This window comes from Pygocentrus nattereri, chromosome 11 (assembly GCF_015220715.1).
Source record: "Pygocentrus nattereri isolate fPygNat1 chromosome 11, fPygNat1.pri, whole genome shotgun sequence".
Classification (NCBI taxonomy): Eukaryota; Metazoa; Chordata; class Actinopteri; order Characiformes; family Serrasalmidae; genus Pygocentrus; species Pygocentrus nattereri.
In genome coordinates, this window is record NC_051221.1 from 41042433 (window position 1) to 41064631 (window position 22199).

General features: G+C 43.2%; 2 protein-coding genes across 4 annotated transcripts in view; one reads left to right on the forward strand and one right to left on the reverse strand.

Annotated features, from left to right (window-relative positions):
* The window catches only part of pphln1 (periphilin 1), a 38349-nt gene extending 34424 nt beyond the window's left edge, over positions 1-3925 (forward strand). For both annotated transcript variants that reach the window (XM_017717809.2, XM_017717810.2), the window contains exon 11: positions 3182-3925. In XM_017717809.2, the coding sequence (XP_017573298.1) occupies positions 3182-3376 (195 nt within the window). In that variant the 3' untranslated portion in view covers positions 3377-3925. The remainder of the gene's footprint in view (positions 1-3181) is intronic.
* A 40-nt stretch (positions 3926-3965) lies between these two features.
* The window catches only part of prickle1b (prickle homolog 1b), a 26535-nt gene continuing 8301 nt past the window's right edge, over positions 3966-22199 (reverse strand). Inside the window, exons 1-8 of one of the 2 annotated variants that reach the window (XM_017717807.2) lie at positions 14768-14976; positions 12029-12211; positions 9664-9777; positions 8569-8706; positions 6891-7094; positions 6610-6796; positions 5668-6516; positions 3966-5513 (exon numbers count right to left, since the gene is read on the reverse strand). In XM_017717807.2, the coding sequence (XP_017573296.1) occupies positions 4606-5513; positions 5668-6516; positions 6610-6796; positions 6891-7094; positions 8569-8706; positions 9664-9777; positions 12029-12211; positions 14768-14782 (2598 nt within the window). In that variant the 5' untranslated portion in view covers positions 14783-14976 and the 3' untranslated portion in view covers positions 3966-4605. Of the gene's footprint in view, positions 5514-5667; positions 6517-6609; positions 6797-6890; positions 7095-8568; positions 8707-9663; positions 9778-12028; positions 12212-14767; positions 14977-22199 lie in introns of those variants that run through there. The other variant, XM_017717808.2, reaches the window with a different exon arrangement.

Consider the following 22199-nt stretch of genomic DNA (forward strand, 5'->3'; position numbering starts at 1 on the left):
GCCAGGCTGATTCCTGGAACCGGGTTACCTCATTCCTCTGTAAACCTAAGGCAGGATGTAGAGCCATCGGGTCATTAATGTATTCAGCATCATTAGAAGTGGTCACTGGTCTTCTGCTCGAGGAGATGTATGTGCAGGTCACTCATAGTCATCAGTTAATGGCCTTTATGGGCGTTTTCCACCAAGCCAGGCAAGACAAAGAAGTGTGTTAAAATTCCATGTAATTAACCTTCACTGTCTGTCAAAAGTTTGGGGACACCTTGCTTGCTTTAAACATTCATTTGCACTGTTGCGTTTCAGTTAAGTGAGACAGAATATCTGCACCAAAGTCTTCTTACCAAAACAGCTGTTTACTTATACTTTATTTTATTTTGTTTTATTTTATTTGCAGTCCTCTGCTTCATCTTCATCAAATTGTCTTCATGTGATATGGAGAGCAGGTTTTGCTTTAAAAAAAACTACAGTTAAATACAACTCATACAATTTGAAACTCAAATATTGACCCAGTATCGCAAATAATAAATTATTTTTGCAAATATTGACTTAACATCTCAAAATAATGACTTCTCAAAATACAGGGTGATTGATCCGATTTCAAAATGATTTATTCCAGAACAATGCAGTGAACTGTAAATGGTTTAAGTGGTTTAAGTTTATTACATAACTTTACAAGTGCTAATATAAACCTCCAGCTGTACGGACGTCAACGCGATTCAGTTCATCAAATTCATCCCGTGCTCAGTTGCGTGTGTCTGGTGTCGCCGTGCTCACGGCGCTTTCGGAGATCATCCAGTGTTGTTGAAAGTGGTGGCACAGAATCCTGAATGTACCCCCACAAAAACATGTCCCACGGCGTGAGATCTAGTAATGCTGGAGACGGAGGTTGGAGGTTCACTGCCATACTGACGGTCAGAAACTCTATGACCCCCTCTTTCAGTTGGCATGTGATTGGTTCCGGGGGGCGTCACGGTTGTAAAAATATGGCACTTTGAAATGAGATTAATTGTTTTGAATAATCCTGTATTGACTTAACATCTTGAAATAATGACTTGTTCTCAAAATCTTGAGTTAGTATCTCAAAATCTTGAGTTAGTATCTCAAAATCTTGAGATATTATATTGAAAAAAAGTGTTGTTCAGTTAGTAATAAAGTTATAAAAGCAAGTCATTATTTCATCATCATAATTCTTTGAGATACAAAGTCGTAAGTCATAATTTCAAAATCGTAAGTCAATGTTTAGAGAAAGTAACTGGAAGTCATGGTAGGCTGTTTCAACATAGGAAGTCAGGATTTTGAGAAAGAAAAACATTATTTTAACATATTGTAATTACTTTGAGACCCAAACATACAGGAGCCAGAAACCAAGAATCAAAAAACATTGTTTGCTTTATTTATTTATGTATTTGTTTGTTGGTTGGTTGGTTTTTTTGGTCCTTTTCCTGGTGGGAATGGGCTTTCATATATCCATACTCATCCTTTCTGTTGACCACCTTAAAATGGTAAGTACTTTCAAATTGAGAAAGAACAGACCAAGTAGTCGTCCCCTAAACTTTCACACGCAGTGTATATGACCTGATGCATCCGAGCCTGGAGCCTGGAGTTTGAGCAGATCCTGATTTTTATCTCAGTCTGCTCGTGCACCTTAGTGTTCGACTGCATTCTCAGACGCTGGCAGAGCCACACGCTTCAGCTCATGTCCTCAGGGTCCTGCATGTGGGCAGGGAAATGGAGAAGGTGCTTACGGGAGCTGTAAAAGGTCTGGCTTTGACTCATTTGATCACAGGGGTTACAGGTTCTACCCAAACACACAAAAACCCTCTCATTTCTGTCCATCGTCATTAGGAAGCTTAGGCTGTTAAGCTGTAGATTAAAGGGTGGAGATTAAAGGGGGTTGATTGTTGACTGTGTCCCGTCTTGATCAGCGTCATTGAATCTGCTTAAAACTTAATTCCTTTCGATGTTAGATTAGCAGGAAAAAAAATCCGAACAGAAATCCAAAATGAATCTAATAAATATGTCGACATGCTGCTGGTAGTGCTTAGAGTTTCCTTCACATCCCCTCACTGAGCACTTTATTAAGAACACTTGTGCACCTACTCATTCATGCAATTATCTAATCAGCCAAGGAAGAAATGTGATCTCATTGATTCCGACTCCAGCGTGATTGTTGGTGCCAGACGGGCTGGTTTTGAGTATTTTTATAATTGCTGGGATTTTCACGCATAACAGTCTCGAGACTTTCTCAGTGTTGCAGTGAAGAAACATCCAGTGACGGAAATGCCTTGTTGATGAGAGAGGTCAGCAGAAAATGACCAGATTGGTTCAAGTTGACCAAAAGGCTGTGAGCAAAAAAAAAGCACAAGAGAAAACGTAACCTAGGTCTGATGAATCTCCATTTCTGCTGAGGCGCACTGATGGTAGGGCCAGGATTTGGCACCAACACCATGAATCCATGGACCTGGCCTTCCTTGTGTCAGCAGTCCAGGCTGGTGGAGGTGGTGTTATGGTGTATTGGTGTGGGCAGTGTTTTCTTGGCACACTGGAAGGTTTTCTGGGCCTGGTAATACCAATCATCTCTTGAACGCCACCGCCTATCTGAGTATTGTTAATAATCATATGCACCCCTTCTTGGCCATAATGAACCCATCATCTAATGGCTACCAGATCTGGATCCAATGGAACACCATTGGGATGTGGTAGAACAGAAGGTTCACCTGAAAAAGCGATCTTGTCAACATTGACCCTTAGTGTTTCTAATAATGTGCTCAGTTTCAGTAGACAAATATTTAAATTTTGGTTTAGTATTACAGAGAAACTGTGACTTCTTTGTGTTTGGGCAGCACATACTTAATATTTCTTAACAATTTTTTAAACGTTGCCAAGCTAGTTTGTGTTTGATGTCAGACTAAATATTCTCTAGTGTTGAAACTGAACTCTCACCAGCACAAAAAATACATATATTGATTGATCCCATGTTTTTCATGGGAGCTTATAATGCCAGTATCTCAACAATGATTAGGGGACCATATGTTGTGCAGCCCAAATGTGCATGAAGTTTCATTCTACTGAATGCAGTTATAGGCTGCTACTGTATAACATGCACTTGTCCTCAGTACAGCATTGAAGTGTTGGGTATTCGACTGCACTCTAATACTCTGTTGCTGGTCTTTGTGTTGGCCAGGTGTATCGTCAGGACTGCGAGACATTTGGGATGGTGGTGAAGATGCTAGTTGCCAAGGAGCCTAGTCTGGAGAAGCACCTGCAGACCCCTCTGAAGGAGAACTTGAGTGAGATCCGCGAGCGGTGTCTCGAGGACCTGCGGCACTTCATCTCCGAACTGGACGAGGTTGTACGGCAGCCAGAACCCACTACTTGAGGTCAATGCCTGAGCAAGGACCTTCAGGACTGTAGTCTGGTGCTTTGGGACATTATCTTCCCTGTTCATCACAAAACAAGTTTGACTGTTGAACTTTAGTGATGAATCCAGGGTAAACATAAAACTAGTCTTCCAAGACTGCCGAGATGCTATGAAAAAGGAAACGGGCAAGGAAGTGTCTGAAACTGACAAGAAGAATTAATGTTTACTTTATATATACTTTGTGTTTTAAGGGTCATTTTTTTTGGTCTCTTCACTTTTTGTTATTAAACCTCAATAGTACTGACTGAGTATTCGTTCAGAAGACTGTACATCCAGTTCTGGCAGATATCTTCTGGAGTAATCATGGTCACGTTTTGAAGCAGAGGTCCTGGGGTGCTCCGTGCCATTTTTGCAGCACCACCACGTCTAAGCCTATTGGTATATGAATTTTAAAAACTTTGTCATTTTCAGATTTTCAAAATTTGTTGCCCGTGTATACACGGTTTTGATGCTTTTTGTCCGTGCTGTTCTTTATTTCTGTGATTAAATAAATATGGTGTATGCAAACATAGTCACGTAGTCCTTCTTAATCCACTAGAATGATAGAAGCATATTTATTAAATCTTTATTACATTGTTTAAAATGAACAGAATGCTTACCTGTAGTAAAATGTATACAATACAACAAAATGAGTGCTTTTCCCATTCATCTAAAGGGGACAAGCATGTTGACAGAGATACGAGAACATATAGTTGCTTAAATTGCAAGGTACCGTGCTGTGACAAGGCCATTATATGAAAGAACAGTACAACGCTTTCAGTTTTCCAAAACCCTGGTTAGCAAAATGGCAAGAAGGAAATAAACTCTTTAATAACCATTTAATAGAACAGAAAAGGTTTAGGTAATCATTTTTCACATTGGGATATAAAAAAATATCAATTCGATCTTAATTTAACAAATATACATTAATGTTTGCTCTATTAAATAATTTTAGTTAGGCTCTATGCTACTAACAATGCTTTTGCTATACATAATTTCATACAATGTTCTACAAATCCAGCCCAATTTGGATGGGAGGTGTTTAAAAAAAACTTAAGGGGATGTGGAATTGTCTCTTTGTAGTGGCACTGTACTTTATAGAGACCAATATGTACTCTTCGGGTCTTCGTGGCCTGTGTCTATATAGAGTCACAGAGACTCAAGCATGTCTAATAGTTGGTTATGGGCATATGAGTATCCTGAAAGATTTATGAAATGATGCAGTTCTTGCCCTTATGGCCCCGTTTTTTAGATTTGGTCCGTGAGCCATAAACAGGTGATAATGCTGTCACACGGGTCTGGCAGTCTTCGGTATAATAATGAAAACTTTGGGATCTGGGTTTGGGAATGGGTTTGCCTAAGAAGAATCCCTCTTCCTCAGATTCTGAGGATGAGGAGGAGCATGTGGAACACCAGTCATCTTCGTCGTCATCATAAAAGCCTTGAGAATGGTCCACTCGGACCATGCTCTGTAGTGCGTAGTCGGATGAGGTCTGGTGGTAAGGCATATGTCCAGGAGAGTTCAGGAGAATCCCTTTCCTGGGCTCTGAGATATTAGAAGTTATCTGAGTTTCATAGTGCACTTCTGTTTGCTCTTTGACCGACAGGTGGAGGGCGTTTTCGGAGCACGTTTTCCGACCCTGCCGGCGTCTGTGGTTGTGCCGGTGATGGCTAAGGCGTCTCTGCGATTCCTCCATGTGATGGGTCCGCCTACGTGTCCTCTCACTCATTGGAGGAGGTCGCATCGCCAGTTCTCCGTAATATCCGTTATCCACAACATCTTCTGAGAACTTCACCTGTTGAGAACGGGACTGAGGTTGAGACTGGGACTTGGTCCTTCTCAGCACAGGGAGATGCAAAGGAGAAGAAGGTTCCTCTGTGAGATGGGCTGGAAGCTCCTCTTCCTCCTCCTGCTCTATTTCATCTTCTCCTACCATCTCCTCATTGTCCAACAAAGAGTTTAGGCTCTTTAAGGAGTTGGCACTCCTGTGTAGCATGGAGGAATTAAGCGTGCCCATATTGCTCATTTTATCGCACTCCTCCACTTCCTGTTGACCAGTGCTTTGTAGGGAGTAGGTGGTCTGTCTGTCTTTGATCTCTCTGTCCACCGAGGCACCTGAAATACAAAGTTCAGAAGAGGTCAAATACTGTTGGCAAGCTGTTCATACTGCTGTAATGCCATGTAACGTATTGTCTTGAGAACCTCTCAAGGATTTCTGAAGCTTTACAGTGCTGCTGAAGACATCTTACAGGAGAAAGGATGTTCTTACCTGTGATATTTGAGAGGGCTAGTGAGTCCATGGAGTCACCTACATTCTGCTCAGCCTTTCTCAGTTCATCAGTAATGCACTCCAAAGAGTCATCGTACCACTGTCTAGGCTTTGACCAAAAACCAGCCCCTGCTCCTTGGTCTAGCTCCAGTTCCTGGATCTTCCTGGCACTGGCTGGTCCTGGGTGACTCCCATAGGCAGAGTCTCCAAGACCATCCTGAGACTGGGTCCAGTATGTATCTGTGTGATGTATTTTACTGGCCAGATTATGGCCTCCCATCTTCATGTCTTGCTTGGCCCTGCTGGGGTCAGAGTCTGTCAGCATCCATTTCTCCTGCCTGGTGTCCTCTGCCTGCTGGAAGACTCCACGGTCTCCAAACTTCAACAGCAGTTGCGTCATATAGTCCTCATGCTCGGCCCACTCCTCCAAAGGATCCTCTGCAGGTTCCTGCTCCTCTCTTTCCCTCCAAAAGCTATCCTCTGAAAAGTTGAGGCGCTCTATCTGGTGACACATGGTCTCAGAACTGTCATCACAAAGACTTTGGTTTCTATATTCTGGTGTAGGTGCATAGAGCTGTGTCTGCTTGTACCATCCTACAGGCCGGCTACTCTTTCCCATTCTCACACTACGTTGGGACTCCCGTGACCTGGCAGACTGGAAGGCAGAATCTGATGAGTCGGATGCATGGATATCTTCACCGAGGCTGCAGGCCTTGGAGCAGTAGATCCGTCCATCCTTCGGAAGGAAAGGGCAACCAAGGAGAGAGGTCTTGCACTGGGCACAGCAAAAGCACTTGTCATTGGCATGCCAGTGCACACCCTCATACGTCATCTGAGCGTGGTCTACTCCTAAAAAAGAGCAAGAGAAAGTGTAGGAAAATTAAATAACACACCACAATTATTAAATGCAATATTACATGAAGCAAGTAGAGTTTCATTTACCAATGTTTTCCCCACAGGCCTCACAATATTCTGCATATAGGGACTCAAAGCAGCCACAGCAGAAGGGACGGCCATCCTTCATAATATACCTCTGTCCACCCAAAACAGTCTCGCACTCAAAACAAGAGAAGTGATTCATGTGCCAGTGACGACCTTCAGCCTCCGTGCACTCATCAGCAAAGATGATCTAGGAAAAAACACAGAAAGGTACATATTAAATACACATTAAAATGAATTATCTACCATCTAGGTGCTCTAAATGTAGAATGGTCCATGCTTACCTCATCACAAGCTGAACATCTTGGCTTCAACAGCTCAGCGTGATGCCTTCCACAGTAGATCTTGCCATTATGGTAGAAGTAGATGAGGTCAACCAGAAGCTCATGGCAGGTGGAACAGCTGAAGCATGCTGGGTGCCAGCAAGGCCCAGAGCCAGCCCTCGAGGCAAATACAGCGATCTCTCCCCCATTGATGCCTTCTTTACACTGCAATTCACATCAAGAAATTATGAGACTCATTCTAGGTGGCCTAGGGCTGCATGCTGACTGCAAATTTGAATGTTTACAAAACACAGTAAACAAAGGATTAGACTTAAAAGGGTCCTTTGTTTGCGATTCTGAAGAACAGAAATCAAATTTCATTCCCCATAGCTCTCTTTCTTTTCAAGATTAAGTGGCCTTCTACAACTCAGCAGCGCATGACCAAATATAAGGCCGCATGTAACTGCTGCTGCCACAGTATATGGTTCACAGCTGTTTCCCATTATTAAAACTTGGCCTTGGAAACAGGGGTGTTGAATGTCCTGCAAGCTTTTGGCAACAGAAACTGGAGACTACAGACTATCAGCACAGGCCTGCCATATCATATGTGACAGCTCATGACAGGACACATTTGTTGCTGAGATTGAAGGGAGTCCTGGCAAAAGAATAGCCCTTGTAAGGAGGTAGTATGGTACAACAATAGACTGCACAAGACCGAATAAATCTTTAGAAAACATACACATTAGAGCCCGGGTTTTGTCCATAGACAGCTTGTATGGTTTATCACAAGGCCTAACTCTGCCCGTTTGTACAAGCTGTCTCATTCCCTATGACAAATGCAGAGAATACTTATTTTTATATCCCTAGATGAATTACATCCACACTGAAATTCACGCGTCTCTATATTCTCCTCTTTTAAAAAGACATTCTGGCCTAAAAACCTGAATTGTGTTATTTATGTAGTATTCTATAGACTACTGTGTGGTTGGATAGTGTAGTGAGTAACACCTCTGGCTTCTGCGCTGTAGACTGGGGTTCAATCCCCACCTGGGTAAACACCCTACACTATACCAATAAGAGTCCTTGGGCAAGACCCCTAACACCACAATTGCCTACCTGTTTATAAAAAAAAAAGTGATCAAAACTGTAAGGCGCTCTAGATAAGAGCATCTGCCCAATGCCATAAAAATAAATGTAGAGCAGTATTTCAGTGGTTTGACAGAATTCATGGTTTTATGTTGTTTCCATGTTTTCATCAATCACTGTTCTCTCACTACAGCATTCATAATGCATAACGTAAATATATCGCTGTGGTGCTGGCATTAATGATATAGCACTAACTGATAAATCAACTGTACGTCTTTGTTTTTTCGTTCATTCAGTTAAAACTGACCGCCTCAAGTATAATAAGTAGTGTAATCTGTTCAAATTTACCTCCGACTTCAAGATACATGGAGATGGTGTCCTAGTCTCTAAACCAGCATTTCACCTGGTTTACATCATAGCTGTAAGTGGTTAGTAGGTATGGTTACAGCAGACGTCCCTTTAATGAATAGGACTAATTTATCAGTAAGGTTACTTGAGTGACTACAGAGAGTTGAACATGATGAGAGTCAGAAAACAAAGTATGCAAGCAACTTTACAGCACAATGCTGGACACCTCTGTGTAGAGGAGTAGATTTACACGAGGAGTACATACATGTTCACAAATGGTGTGCTGCAGAGCTCTCGGTAGAAGTTTGGGAGTTCCCCTGCCCAGCGCTTCTTTCTTCCTCTGCATGCTGAACATGTGCAGCTCCCTCCTCTCTTCCTCATTGAGAGACTGGCAATATCGGATCTGGAATGAAGGGAAAGGGAGAAGGTTTGTTCATCGAAAACAGATGAATAAAAGAGGTCACTGGCCACAAATAAACGTCTTTCTAAACGTGAGTGAAAACACTTTTGATGGTACTTTTTTCCCTCTTTTCAACCCTGGAATAACAGAACTGGAAAGTATACAAATCATGCCCAGTGTTTATTAAAAAAAAAAAAAAAAAAAAGATCCAAAAGACTGATAAAAGAAGAAGAGAGACAAACAATCAGGTTTCACTGTCACCGCACAGCAGTAAATAGCAGGGTCGCACATAAAGGCTCTTAGAGCGGTTCTTCTAGCCATGCAAAGCTCGAGTGTAGACCACAGTTATGCCAGGAATTCTCAGCAGAATGAAGCAGTGTGTCTGACAGCAAACATCATAAAAATCACCCTGAGAAATGAGTTATTGTTCAAGGGTACACTTAAGGGGAAGACGAAGAACCCCCCTCTGTGATACTCCTGAAATCCCCACATACAAGCTCTGCAGGTATAGAGATCCACTGAGATCATCAGACAAATTTACAATATCGTTAAGCACACTTAACCACACTTCGCCCTCAGTAACACGGTCAGGATTTTAAATACCTGAGTGCTTTAACAACTTTAACAAGTTGGGCAGTCGTGGGCTGGAGGTTAGGGATCTGGCCCTGTGACCAGAAGGTTGCTGGTTCAATCCCCAGAGCTGACAGTCCATGACTGAGGTGTCCTTGAGCAAGACCCCTAACCCCCAATTGCTCCCCGGGCGCCGTGGATAGGGCTGCCCACTGCTGCAGGCAAGTGTGCTCACTGCCCCCTAGTGTGTGTCAATTCACTAGTGTGTATGTGGCGTTTCACTTCCCGGATGGGTTAAATGCGGAGGTGGAATTTCCCCGTTTGTGGGATTAATAAAGTATCACTTAACGCAATTCTGAAACATGTTAAAGTTCTGACTATGATCAGTACCTCATTGTCATGAGGAGGAAGCTGATACAAGAGCTGTCTGATCCTGTGTTTCTCTCCAGGGCTGTTAACATAGGGTATCTTCTCTTCTGGCAAGCAGGAAAAGTAGAGCTGGACCTGAGGAACAGGGGAATAAAACAGAGAGAGGGAAGAAAGAGGCATTAGTGTGTGCTTTCAGCAGCTGGGGGCTGAAACGACACCAGCATCCATCAGTCCTATATTATTTAGGCTGTCATATAAGCTTCCTCCAATTGTCTCCCCAACAAGGGGGCTATAGGTATATCATTTACTTATGTAAAGCAGGTTAAACATCAGCAATTGCCAGCAGTGTCCCTGAGGGATATTTACAGGGCAGGGACAGTTAAAGGTGGATATACATGCCTTCTGGAATGCCCCTCGTGTGTCACCCTCATGCTGAATGCTGGCTGTTAATTCTACAACAATCGGGTTTGTGTGTGGGTGGTGGGGTCATGCTGACTGCTGTAAATACTACTCTGAATTGTTTCTACACCCAAGACCATCTCAATTTCTTCACCACTTCATGTTAGAATTTTTCAGGCTTATGTAACTGAAGGAACACTTTTACAAAGGAAGAGGAGATGAGGGGTTAGAAAAACAGATGATATCAAGCTTGAATCCAAATCTTCGTTCTTTCTCGTTCCCTCTCTCCTCCTTGTGCTCCTCATTGCTTCCATGTGTGTATGAAGGGCCCGCCCACCTTGCTTTGGGAAAGTGCCATGTAGCCTCCAGACATGGGCTGAGCTCTGTTTGCTGACTACACTCAGCAGGAGCATAAAGCAGCTCATCTTAATGGTTGTGTTGCATACAGTGCCTAAACCACACAAGTCCAAGCCTGATGCTCAGTCCTCATTAACAACGGAGTTGCCATGACCAATTTTTTCAGTGTTCTGTAAGAAATGATTTTTCAACTGAAGGGCTAATCAACTAAAAAGAAACCTAGACCAAATCTCGACTATTGTAGCTTCTATTGGTTTGAAGAAGAGTCCTTTTTTTCCCCAAGACCAGAGTCTAATAAACCTATCTTGAAGATGAAAGAGTCAGAGGGGGACAGATCTTTCGTGCTGACGCTGAAGTATTTTTGGATATGAGCCATTAGGCCTTAAAGTCAGCGTATGGCAGTAGTTTGTTTAAGCATTATGCCACGGATGACTTCACTCGTTTGGGCCAGTCTCCGCAATGCAACTAAATGCCTGCAAGGCCATTCTCTGCAGCCTGATATAGAGCAGAGGAATATGGAAACAGACTGTTGGCATCCGTGGGGGACAGATGTACTGTTTCTGTTTTTACATGTACCTTTTCCAGCATTACAAACATGGGCAAATTACTGCGGTCTTCGTGTTTAACACGCTTGCTGCCCTAATCTAATACAGCGAGGGCGGGTTTCCCTGAATTCACCTCAGTAGTTGAACTCAAGCCGATGTGCCTACTTCAGCCCTACCTTCCCAGAAAGGAAGGTCACAAGCTCTTTTCTGCATTGGGACACATGCACCTTTATCCAGTTGACCTACACCTTGGCTCCACGCTGACTTCTGCTTTTCCTTCGGGTGTCAACTGCCTGTCGATCAAACTGAACTCTCTAGTTCATGTACTTAGCGTCCAGGCATGCTGCCAAAACTGCCACAGCCCAGGAGTGCATGCTTGATAAAAATCTGCTCCGTCCTCAAGGTCAAACACCTCTGTATCTTCAGGCAGAGCAAGACTGATACTTCTCCCACTTCTACAGATAATGGATTCAACCTATTTAAGACTTTAAGGCTCAAACCGGGTTCTGCTGGATCAAGGTTGAATCTGGTGAGAAAGATATATGCTTTCAAAACCCACTCAAATGTGTGGGGGCTTATCGTTAGCAGTATTTTCACTCTAAGCGCACTCGTCTGGTATGCGTCACTGTCTACAGTGGGGTGGTGGTGTGCGTTCTGCAGTATACACCCCTTCAGCTAATCCTCTCAACACCTATGTGTTGAAAGCCAGAGCTGTTCCCTGGGAAATGTTTTATATTTAATGATAGATTGTGTTTCCCTTTTTATTTCACTGCCTGCGCTTGTATGACCTCATGTAACTGTCAAAGCAGCACAAAGTCCTGTAGTAGTGAAACAAGATGTCAGTATTACTGGAAAATTACCAATTCTCTGGTAAACACACCTCAAATTAGGAGTGCCAAGAAAAGTGAGATGCACAGAGAAGTGTCAGCAATCGAAAAACGGTCCCTAATGCCAGTATTAGTGAAGCACCCACAAACAGTCCAGGGCTGCATATGGCAATTCTGCTTGTCATGAATTCTGCAACAATCAACAAACAATACATTGTGCAGTTCTACTGTCAAAAGTCTTAAATAAACCCTGCTCACCTGGTCAGGTCTCAGACAAGGAGGGACCCATGTGTATTCCTCCAGAGCACAGCCAGAGTCATCGTCAGAAGTGGAACTCCTCTGGAAACCCAGCGCTATCTTGGCTCCTCGCGGTTCCATGTCCAATGTCCTGGCAAGAGGCCGGAACACAGATGCAGACTCCAGACTCATGAGATGGGGGCACTGTTGAAAGAATGACACAAAGAGGGTTGTTGTTTTCTGTCTTTATGCGCAACAATGAGAAGTGACTTAAATGTAAATCGAAACAGAGGCATTCGGACGTTTTTAAGGCATTTGGAAGGTGAGGGACCAGTGAGTCAGATCGAAGGGAGATCATGTTTGGAAGTCTGAGCGTGTTTGCTATTCAAACAAACAGTCATTACTCGCAGATAAGATACAGAGGCAGACGAGAAAAGAGAGATTAAACACTTTTGTCTCTTTCAGTCTTTTCTTATCTTTGTACTGAAGCACCACAGAGTGCTCTCTGTCAGATAACAAGGCTTTGCCCCCTAGGTGTTGAAACAGACACTTCTGTTCTATTCAAACCCTTTGATTTGCAAATGAGCCCAACATACAGTTTCACAAGGCTACTTGGGGCTGATCAGATGGAAGGTTTGGGTCTTAGCTCAAAGTGCTGTTTCAGTGACGTATCGATTGATTTCTCCAGTGCCTTAGAGGATGATCTCGCCAATAAGTGTAAAAATATCCTTAGTCCTAAAGGTTTCTCACTCACATATTAGCAACACATAATTAAACCCCCTAGTTGACCCCAGTGCAACTGCCCTTCCGTGACCCGAGTCAAATGGAAATGCAAATTCTGCTCCACAGAACCTACATCATTTCCTACCTCACCGCTTCACCACAACATTACTGCATTTGGATGTAAATGAGCTTATCAGTATAGAATCATATGTGGAACCTTTGTACTGAGCAGCCAGAGAAGCACAGCAGTGACCAGGGCAATGAGCATATCTATGTATGGCAAAGAGTGAATGCAGAAGCTGGGGGGGAAAGTTCCACTCCTTGAGAGTCAGACCTGAAGTATTATTCAACTGAGCGACCAGACGGGATGGTTTTCTTAGATTTGTTGCTACCGATGTATTCAAAAATTAGGCTTAATGACCAAAGCATGGGAGTTTAATCGTTTATTTGGCCCTGTAACTTAAGGTGTGGTATATTTAAAAAAAAAACATGCCATTTTCTGTTCATAACTGCTCCCTGCCTGCCTTTCCCTCCACCTCCCTCTCCTCTTCCAGTACGTAGGAAGCAGCCACAGCAAATTCCAGAGCCAACATATACAGCCACTCACGTTACACCTTGTCACTCTCTGGCACCGACACAATGTGTGGCTTTGTGGCAAAACAAAAACAGGGCTGCTCTCTCCCCTGCCCTGCTCTCCAAAGCTCAGGCACCGCAGGAAGGCAACATTAAAGAGAAGGACGTCTTTTAAAAAGAGTCACAACAACTGCGCAACGTAAACACTTTCCAGATGTGGCGCCGCGATTTGAGTGGCACTTCTGAAGAGGGAGAAAGGGCTCAGCGCAGGCCAGGATGTACTTAGTCAAATAAAAAGCACTTTCGAAAATCAACACACCTCAATCGTGGATTAATACGCACTCCACCTGAAGCAGATATTAAACAAACCCGTGCTCCGCGGCAGCCACTGTGGTTAGGATTCAGGAGTTAATGTTCCCCAAAAGGAAACCATACATTAAGAGGATCGTTGCTAAAGCACCCTTAGAGTATTCTAAGGACGTCTTCTAGCCCAAAATTAAGAGTCTTGGAGAAAATTTAAAGATACAGGATAATTTAATACCACAGTCGGCTTGTGGGCCGCAGTGGACCTCAGTCAACCAATGGGCTGCAGTGGTCAAAAGGCTCAGCCTAATGTGTTATTCTAAGGCCAAATGGGCTCATCCAGCTGATATCAAAGAGAAGGACAGACCACCAACAAACAATTCTGAGGATCTGCGTCTTTCAAGGGACAGACTTACATAAACACACACACACACACACACACACACACACACACACACACACACACACACACACACACACACACACACACCACAATGTCTCACAGACAAATCAGGCTTCAGTTCCATCTCACTGATTACATTTCAAAATCAGGTGTACTTCACTCTTCAATCCTTCGTTTATTAGTATATTATTATACAGTAGTATATTACATTAAAAGCATGGTGGAGTTTTATATTAACTATTTCACGCTTGTAGTTCAATTCACACAAAATTTGTGTTCATATAGAAAAACTGTTCATCAGATTCAAACCAATGAAACAAAAAGTCAAACGCGCTGACTTGGTCTTCAAATCAAATATAAATGTAATCCATTATAACTTAATATGTAATTAATAGGGATGCTCTAATATGGGAACTGTGGACTGTGGAACATTTACCTATAAAGGGTTACAAAATGCAGCAAAATGAATATTATACAGCACAGAAGCCCTGCAGCACCTAAACATGAAATATTGGTCAAATGTAAACAAGACTTGAACACAAATACTGTTATCTGCCGATAATCATAATGCATCCCTAGTACTTACACATGTAATTACATTTAAACAACAACAGTAACATCTCTGGCCCTTAAAATCACCTCACACACAACATAACTAAGCTCTTCACGCTCAACTGCTGACTCAAAGGGGACGCGTACCTCCTCATGCTGCTTTCTCAGACTACACACTCCTGAGTGTGAATGCTAAAACATCTTACCTCAGTGTAATGCATAACAGCCAGCCCAGTGATTTCCTCCACAGCTACTGAAAGTGCTAGATCCAGTTCTTCTAAAGCATATTCACAAGATAAAGTTCAAGTCCCCGGGTGAAGGCATGAGGGCTCCTATGGATCCAGCTGAAGAGTCTCGATCCTCCCCACGTTCAACACTCAAATATTTGAACATGGAATGACACAAACCGTTTGTCTTTCCCCCTGTAAGTGTGTGTGCGTCCAGCATCTCTCTCCCCCTAGTAAGACCCTGGGACCGGCCCCCTCTCACTGAAGCCCTCCCACTGCACTTCAAACACACACACACTCCAGACTAGCCCCCTCACCACTACACATACACTCATATACATTCCTTCTGTCAGAACTGTCCACATATAGAGGCAGCACGCCCTCTCAAACTGACAGACTTTACAGGTTTGTTCTTAAACCTTTAAGCTCGTTTACTTAGTCAAAACACTTGGTGCAAGATTTCAGGTCCATAACATTTTGAGAGAGTACTGTTGGCCAAGTTTCCTGCTATTGCTAAAAACATATCAAAAAATGAAGTTAAAACAAAAGTCACCCTTATATAATAGGATTCTTTATAAGAACCTTGAGAGTAAATTTGTACAACCACTACTGTTTACTGCATGGAGGAATATTACAGCGACCATAAAAACGGCCCCATTTGGAAACCACAGCAATTTAACCAATGATCGACTTTATTAAACCTAGTTCATATCAACAAGACCACTTGTTTAAGAGGAAAACATTTTAAACCCATCAAACATCTCAAATAATAATGATTCAAAACACACAAACTGACTTTGAAAGAACAATTTAGCAAAAAGAAAAGATCTCTATAGTTGGGTAGTTCTCATGAGTGCTCAGTGACACTTCCATCCGCCCCTCCCTCTCGCGTCAGGCGCAAGGGTGTTCATAGTGACAATGGCCCCTCTGGTTCATTTCTCTCGACTACACTTCAGCCACGGCCTTCGCATTGCGATCGTTCGCTCTAAATGCGCTCACAAAAGGAAGAGTCCTCGAGAAACATCCCATAACAACGATAGGAATGAGAAAAACCGAGCAGATTTGCTTGAGGCCAAGATGTGAAGACCTTGATGATGTATGCTTCTGCCACTGATCATGATATGGACTCTAAAAGGCCCCTCAATGCTCGTGTGAAGTCACATGACTAATGTATTCTGATCATTGTTTCCTGGACAAAAGCTGCCCTCAGCAATTGCCACGGAGACCAATGCAGAGCACTTTCACACTCTAGGCTAACACGTCTGAATCTTCAATGGGTCTGTGCTTAAAAGCCAGACAGCAAAAGCAGTCTCAGATAAAATCATGTGCTAGAACAGGGGTTTTCAACTTCGGTCCTGGAGGCGCCGGTGTCCAGCAAAGTTGGGGCGATTTCCCTGTTCAAATGTAGCTGATTCAACACAGTGAACCGCTGAGTCTGCGAGGAGCGGAATCTCCAAGCTGTGCCGACAGAACCGGCTGCCCTAGAACCTACCACTTTCACACTGTGTGTGATCTGACAGAAAACAGGAGCCTTTGCAAAGAGAACATGAACCAGTGCTGAGGACAGGAAGACCCGGAATCTAGGACCACTTTCACATTATACATGAACTCCATTACGGCCCCTTCTCTCCTAAAGATGCTCAGCAGAAACACCTTTGAAATGCCAACACAGAATGGGTGGAAGTCTCTCTCTCTCTCTCAGGGTGAAAATCTTTTACGAACTGAATGAACTTCAGAAGATCATGTCCTACATACACTCACCGGCCACTTTATTAGGTGCTTGTTAACACAAATAGCTAATCAGCCAATCACACGGCCGCAACTCACTGCATTGAGGCATGTAGAGGTGGTCAAGACGACTTGCTGAAGCGCAGGCCGAGCATCAGAACGGGGAAGAAAGGGGATTTAAGGGGCTTTGAACGTGGCGTGGTTGTTGGTGCCAGACGGGCTGGTCTGAGTATTTCAGAAACTGCTGATCTGCTGGGATTTTCACACACAACCATCTCTAGGGTTCACAGAGAACGGTCCGAAAAAGAGGAAATATCCAGTGAGCGGTCAGTTGTGTGGACGGAAATGCCTTGTTGATGTGAGAGGTCAGAGGAGAATGGGCAGACTGGTTCCAGATGATAGAAAGGCAACAGGAACTCAAATAACCAACCAGAATCTCTGAGGAACGTTTCCAACACCTTGTTGAAAGTGTGCCATGAAGAATTAAGACAGTTCTGAAGGTGAAAGGGGGTCCAGCCTTTTACTAGCTTTTACTAGTGTGTGTGTGTGTGTGTGTCTAAATGTGTTCTGAATTGATTGGAGAACACTGCCCTTCCTGTTTCCTTCAACAACTTTAAGTTCCAGACTATCACCAGCAGCACTGCATGGCTACTTTAGCTTTATCTTCAAGGAAGAGGAAGCTACGTGCTAAACACCTAGGGTGGACATCCTCTTCTTCCCATTGTAAAACGGGGTGACCTTCCCCAGCCAAGCCATTATACATGATAACACATATTTCACCACTTTGCCACACCAATTGACAACTGCCTAAGAATGGATGCTGTCTTGTTGCATTCACATGTCAGTGCCATCTAACTAATGAGGCTTTTTTCCACCAACCTTTGACCCCTGCACACACCCTGAGCTCCCTCTCGCCTTCTCTCTTAGCCCTTCAATTCAATTCAGCCCTGGTGTTCATGGCTGGAACCACCATACCCACAGGAAAAAAGCACGAGGAACAGATCATTCACTTTATAGACATTAACATACTTAATGGCAATGTTTTTCACAGAGTTTCAGTCCCGGTTTAGACAAGTATCTCCATTTGCTTTCCATGTTCATTTCTCAAATCATTTGAGCACAGCAGCTGCCCCATTACCATGTGTGAAACTTTCGTGATGAATGGTCCGATGCAAATGCTCCAGAACTGCTTGGAACAAAACCTCTGTACGTTATCTCACATTAAAACTAATGAACGTTTTTGGCCTCTCCGTTTAGGAGATACCCATTGTCCTTTGGACGGTGATGATATGCTACGCAAAGTCGTTTGCCAACGTATCTCTTGATTTTATCATTGAAAATAACAACGCAAATTTTAGTGCACACTTTGTGCATGCTCAGTTTAACATATTCAAAAAAAAACCCAAAACATAATGTTAGGTTTTTTTCTAATATGGAAAATTCAGCAAATAAGCAGTAATCATTCATTAAATGTGCGGAAGTGTGTTCTCTGTAGAGAAACTTATTTCCACTCAGAAAACCAACAAAAACCTGTCATTTGACCAAATGTTTGCAATTGTTTGTAATTATAGAACTTGGTGGTGGTTAGTTAGTGTAGTGGGTAACACCTCTGCCTTCTACGCTGTAGACTGGGGTTCAATCCCCACCTGGGTAAACACCCTACACTACACCAATAAGAGTCCTTGGGCAGGACTCCTAACACCGCCTTCGCCTACCTGTGTAAAATGATCAAACTGTAAGTCGCTCTGGATAAGAGCGTCAGCCAAATGCCGTAAATCTAAATGTAAACTTTGTGGCCACTGTGACGTCCGAATGTCCTTGAGGCCTTAAGCCTCAATGAACCCCTCAGTCATTGGCTGCTTTTACACTAGACATGGATTTGCAGTAAATATTCCATTTAACACAAACAGGAATTTATCAGAAACATAACAACAGTTCTAGTGTACGCTTAATTACTCTAGTTTACCAAGAGATTTCAAAAGCATATCTGTGTAGACAAATGCATTTCATTTGAATTCCTCTGAACTGAAAAAAGGAAATAAAGCATCCAAACAGAAAAAAAAGTGAGAAATTTTCTTGAGGGTCTGTCGATTTAGAGCAATCTCGCTGCTTCAAGGCTGCTTTAGTATGATGAGCATGACAAACTTCTAATACGAGCAACAATAAAATTGCTGTCAAGACACAGACGATCCGTACGGCTTAATATGCGAAGTACAGGCTCCAAACCTCAAATTCCTGCACGCAGATTTCCATCAACATCTGCACAACCACCTTAGTGTAGCCTTGCACTGAACCCAATGAATCACCATTGACCCTACAAACTTTGTACAGCAGAACAAGCGAACTTGTTCTGGCAAAAGTGTGAGCAATATCACTCTGGGTAGATGGCGCTGTTGTTCACTGGTTTCTTAAATCCAAACCTCAGTAAAAACCAAAGTAACCTCTATCACACTTCACCTCTCAACATGTCCAGGCAAACACACTCAGATCTGCCTACATCTCTAGCTGCGCTGTGACTTTTGTCACCTGTCGCAATTCAGATCAGCAACCACTGCACAGTTCACACAAGCTCAATGCATGTCCATTAGGAGCCCATTCACACTCTGCATTCTCCCCTCACTACTGAAGTCTGAATTTGAATGGGTTTAATGATTCACACCCGAAAGTGGCTCTGTTGGCACAGACTTCGCTCCTCCTCATACATGCCAGGTGTAGAGTCAGTGTTTGAGGGAACGGCACTTGCTTTTTGCAGCTCTGTGTTAACACTCAGAGTTGCTGAACAGTATAATAACCAGGCTTGTGTGAGATACTGGGCTGTAAAACGTCAAACTGCGTGCCAAGTCTTAATAACTGCCAAGGGGCGTTATCAAGACACCTCCGCCACAATAGAACAAGGCCATAAAACCCAATAAAAAAAGCCCAACGTTCCTCTGTAATCACAGCCCTGAATGCCCTTAGAGCAGGGAAAAAAGGCCAAATTAGCTGGGAGCCTCCACACTCAACAGCTGTGTGCAGCGACTCACCTGCGTCATGCACAGGGGTCATCTTAACCTACATCTAACCCACTTTTACAGTTTTCACACTAGCAGAACTAAAATCATCTAAACACTACTAACAGTTTCTCACTCTAAGCGTCCAATGCAAGATTATCTTCATGCTTTTGCCAGTGGGGAAAAAAAGGGAGGGGATTTAAAGCTTGACTTTTCTAATCCAGGGTTACTCTCTCTTACGTCTAGTCTAACTAATCCTACCATCCATGATACCAGACCGAAATCTTCTCAATGGTTTCTTCGAAAATTGAATGACGTTAAGCGTAAGAAAACCGTCTTGGCGCCGAAGTCATCACCATTCACTTGGTGTAACCAGAGATAAATCATTTTAAATGCCTTTGGATTGAACATATCTTATGATAAACCCTATAAGACTGGCTTGTGGAAAAGCTTGTGTCATTTAGTGCTCATGCTTCGGGTAAACGATGCTGTTATTTTACAGAAGGGTTATTTTAGATGATCATTTCAGGCGTTTTTCTGGACTTTTTACTGAAAAGAGTCCCAGCAGAACAAACAGGGAGGCTTTTATATATTATCCCCTGTTGGCGAACCTGCTCTCAGCAGGGGCACAATAGCAGGAGGGGTAAAAGAGGTAGCTATGTTCTTAGAGACAGGAAGCACCTTTATGCTTGGTCATGTTATCTGTCAACAGGTACCCACTCAACTCCACTGCACAGGAAAGCACATCCAAACTCTTTTATTCCCTCTTCTTCTCACCCGCAAACACAAACACACCTCATTCAGCCATCACCATAGCATTTCCACAGCACGCCAATGTGGATATACTGTGGATAAGCCCTGTAATATTGCGCTTTGAGGTATGCAGTGCTACACTCCATTTGATTTGTATGGGCAAACTGTGTGGTAGAGATGGAGCTATGGGTCAGGGACTGCATGAGTCTAGCCTTTCATCCCTAGGGCTTCAGCTGCTGCCCCATTTAGCCTGTGTGTGTGTGTGTGTGTGTGTGTGTGTGTGTGTGTGTGTGTGTGTGTGTGTGTGTGTGTGTGTGTGTGTGTAACCTCACACAGAACCCCGTTTCATGAGAGCCCTACTGGTGGCCTAATTTGATATTGTTAACTGATGTGTTTCAATTTAAAAGAGCACTGGGGATTATTCTGAGAAAGCTGAGCTAAGCATATTCAGCTGTAATCAACACACTGCGTGCCCACGCACTTGATATCACAATTTCCACGCATCAGTGGCAAAAGCCCTGCTGTGTCTTGCTCAGAAATTGGCAAAACATTTAAAGGGACTCTCGTATGAAAAAACATGGAAAATTCACGCCATTCACTCCCCAGTCCATATATTCCATACATGGAAACTGAAAACATGATGCCAAATCTTTTACATACATCTGTCTATTCTGCCAGTTTAGCTCCATCCCATCCATTCCTACTGAACTTACACTCACCGGCCACTTTATTAGGTGATAGTAAAAGGCTGGACCCCCTTTTGCCTTCAGAACTGTCTTAATTCTTCGTGCCACACTTTCAACAAGGTGTTGGAAACGTTCCTCAGAGATTCTGGTTGGTTATTTGAGTTCCTGCTGCCTTTCTATCATCTGGAACCAGTCTGCCCATTCTCCTCTGACCTCTCACATCAACGAGGCATTTTAATCAACACAACTGACCGCTCACTGGACATTTCCTCTTTTTCGGACCGTTCTCTGTGAACCCTAGAGATGGTTGAGCGTGAAAATCCCAGCAGATCAGCAGTTTCTGAAATACTCAGACCAGCCCGTCTGGCACCAACAACCATGCCACGTTCAAAGCCCCTTAAATCCCCTTTCTTCCCCGTTCTGATGCTCGGTCTGCACTTCAGCAAGTCGTCTTGACCACCTCTACACGCATAAATGCAGTGAGCTGCGGCCGTGTGATTTGCTGATTAGCTATTTGTGTTAACAAGCACCTGAATACCTAATAAAGTGGCCGGTGAGTGTATGTAGGACATGATCTTCTGAAGTTCATTCAGTTCGTAAAGATTATTTTACCTCGAGAGAGAGACTTCCACCCATTTCAAAGGTGTTTCTGCTGAGCATCTTTAGGAGAGAAGGGGCCGTAATGGAGTTCATGTATAATGTGAAAGTGGTCCTAGATTTCGGGTCTTCCTGTCCTCAGCACTGGTTTATATATGGTTTATTGGTACCTAATAAAGTGGCTGGTGAGTGTATAAGCAGTGTTTTAGCCTGAACTGAAGAGAGGACATAAGATGGGCATGTAAAAGTACATTGTTTTTATGAAACAAATGAAATAAAATACAAGAAACCCCAAACCCCTAGATATTAAAGCAGTAGTTTTGCTTTAAATCACATTTCACAGTTTTCCCCTTATATTGGGGAAATATATAGCTTTCCGTCAAATATTGACGAGCCCAGACATGTCCAGCGTCATCTTCTTTAGTTTTGTGCTGGAAGCTAATGCAGAAAGACAAACAGACATGCTTATGTGGTTTTTGGCACCGCATGACAAACTGTGGTCTATTTAAATGGACAGTGTGTATCGTGTGGCGTGAAACAGTGGCTATTCATTTTCATAGACAACAGCATGAAATAGTGTTAGAAACTACAGAATCTGTTTGAAATGACTTAACGCCTTAATGCTTGAGGCTAGCGATGATTTAGGCACTGACTGTT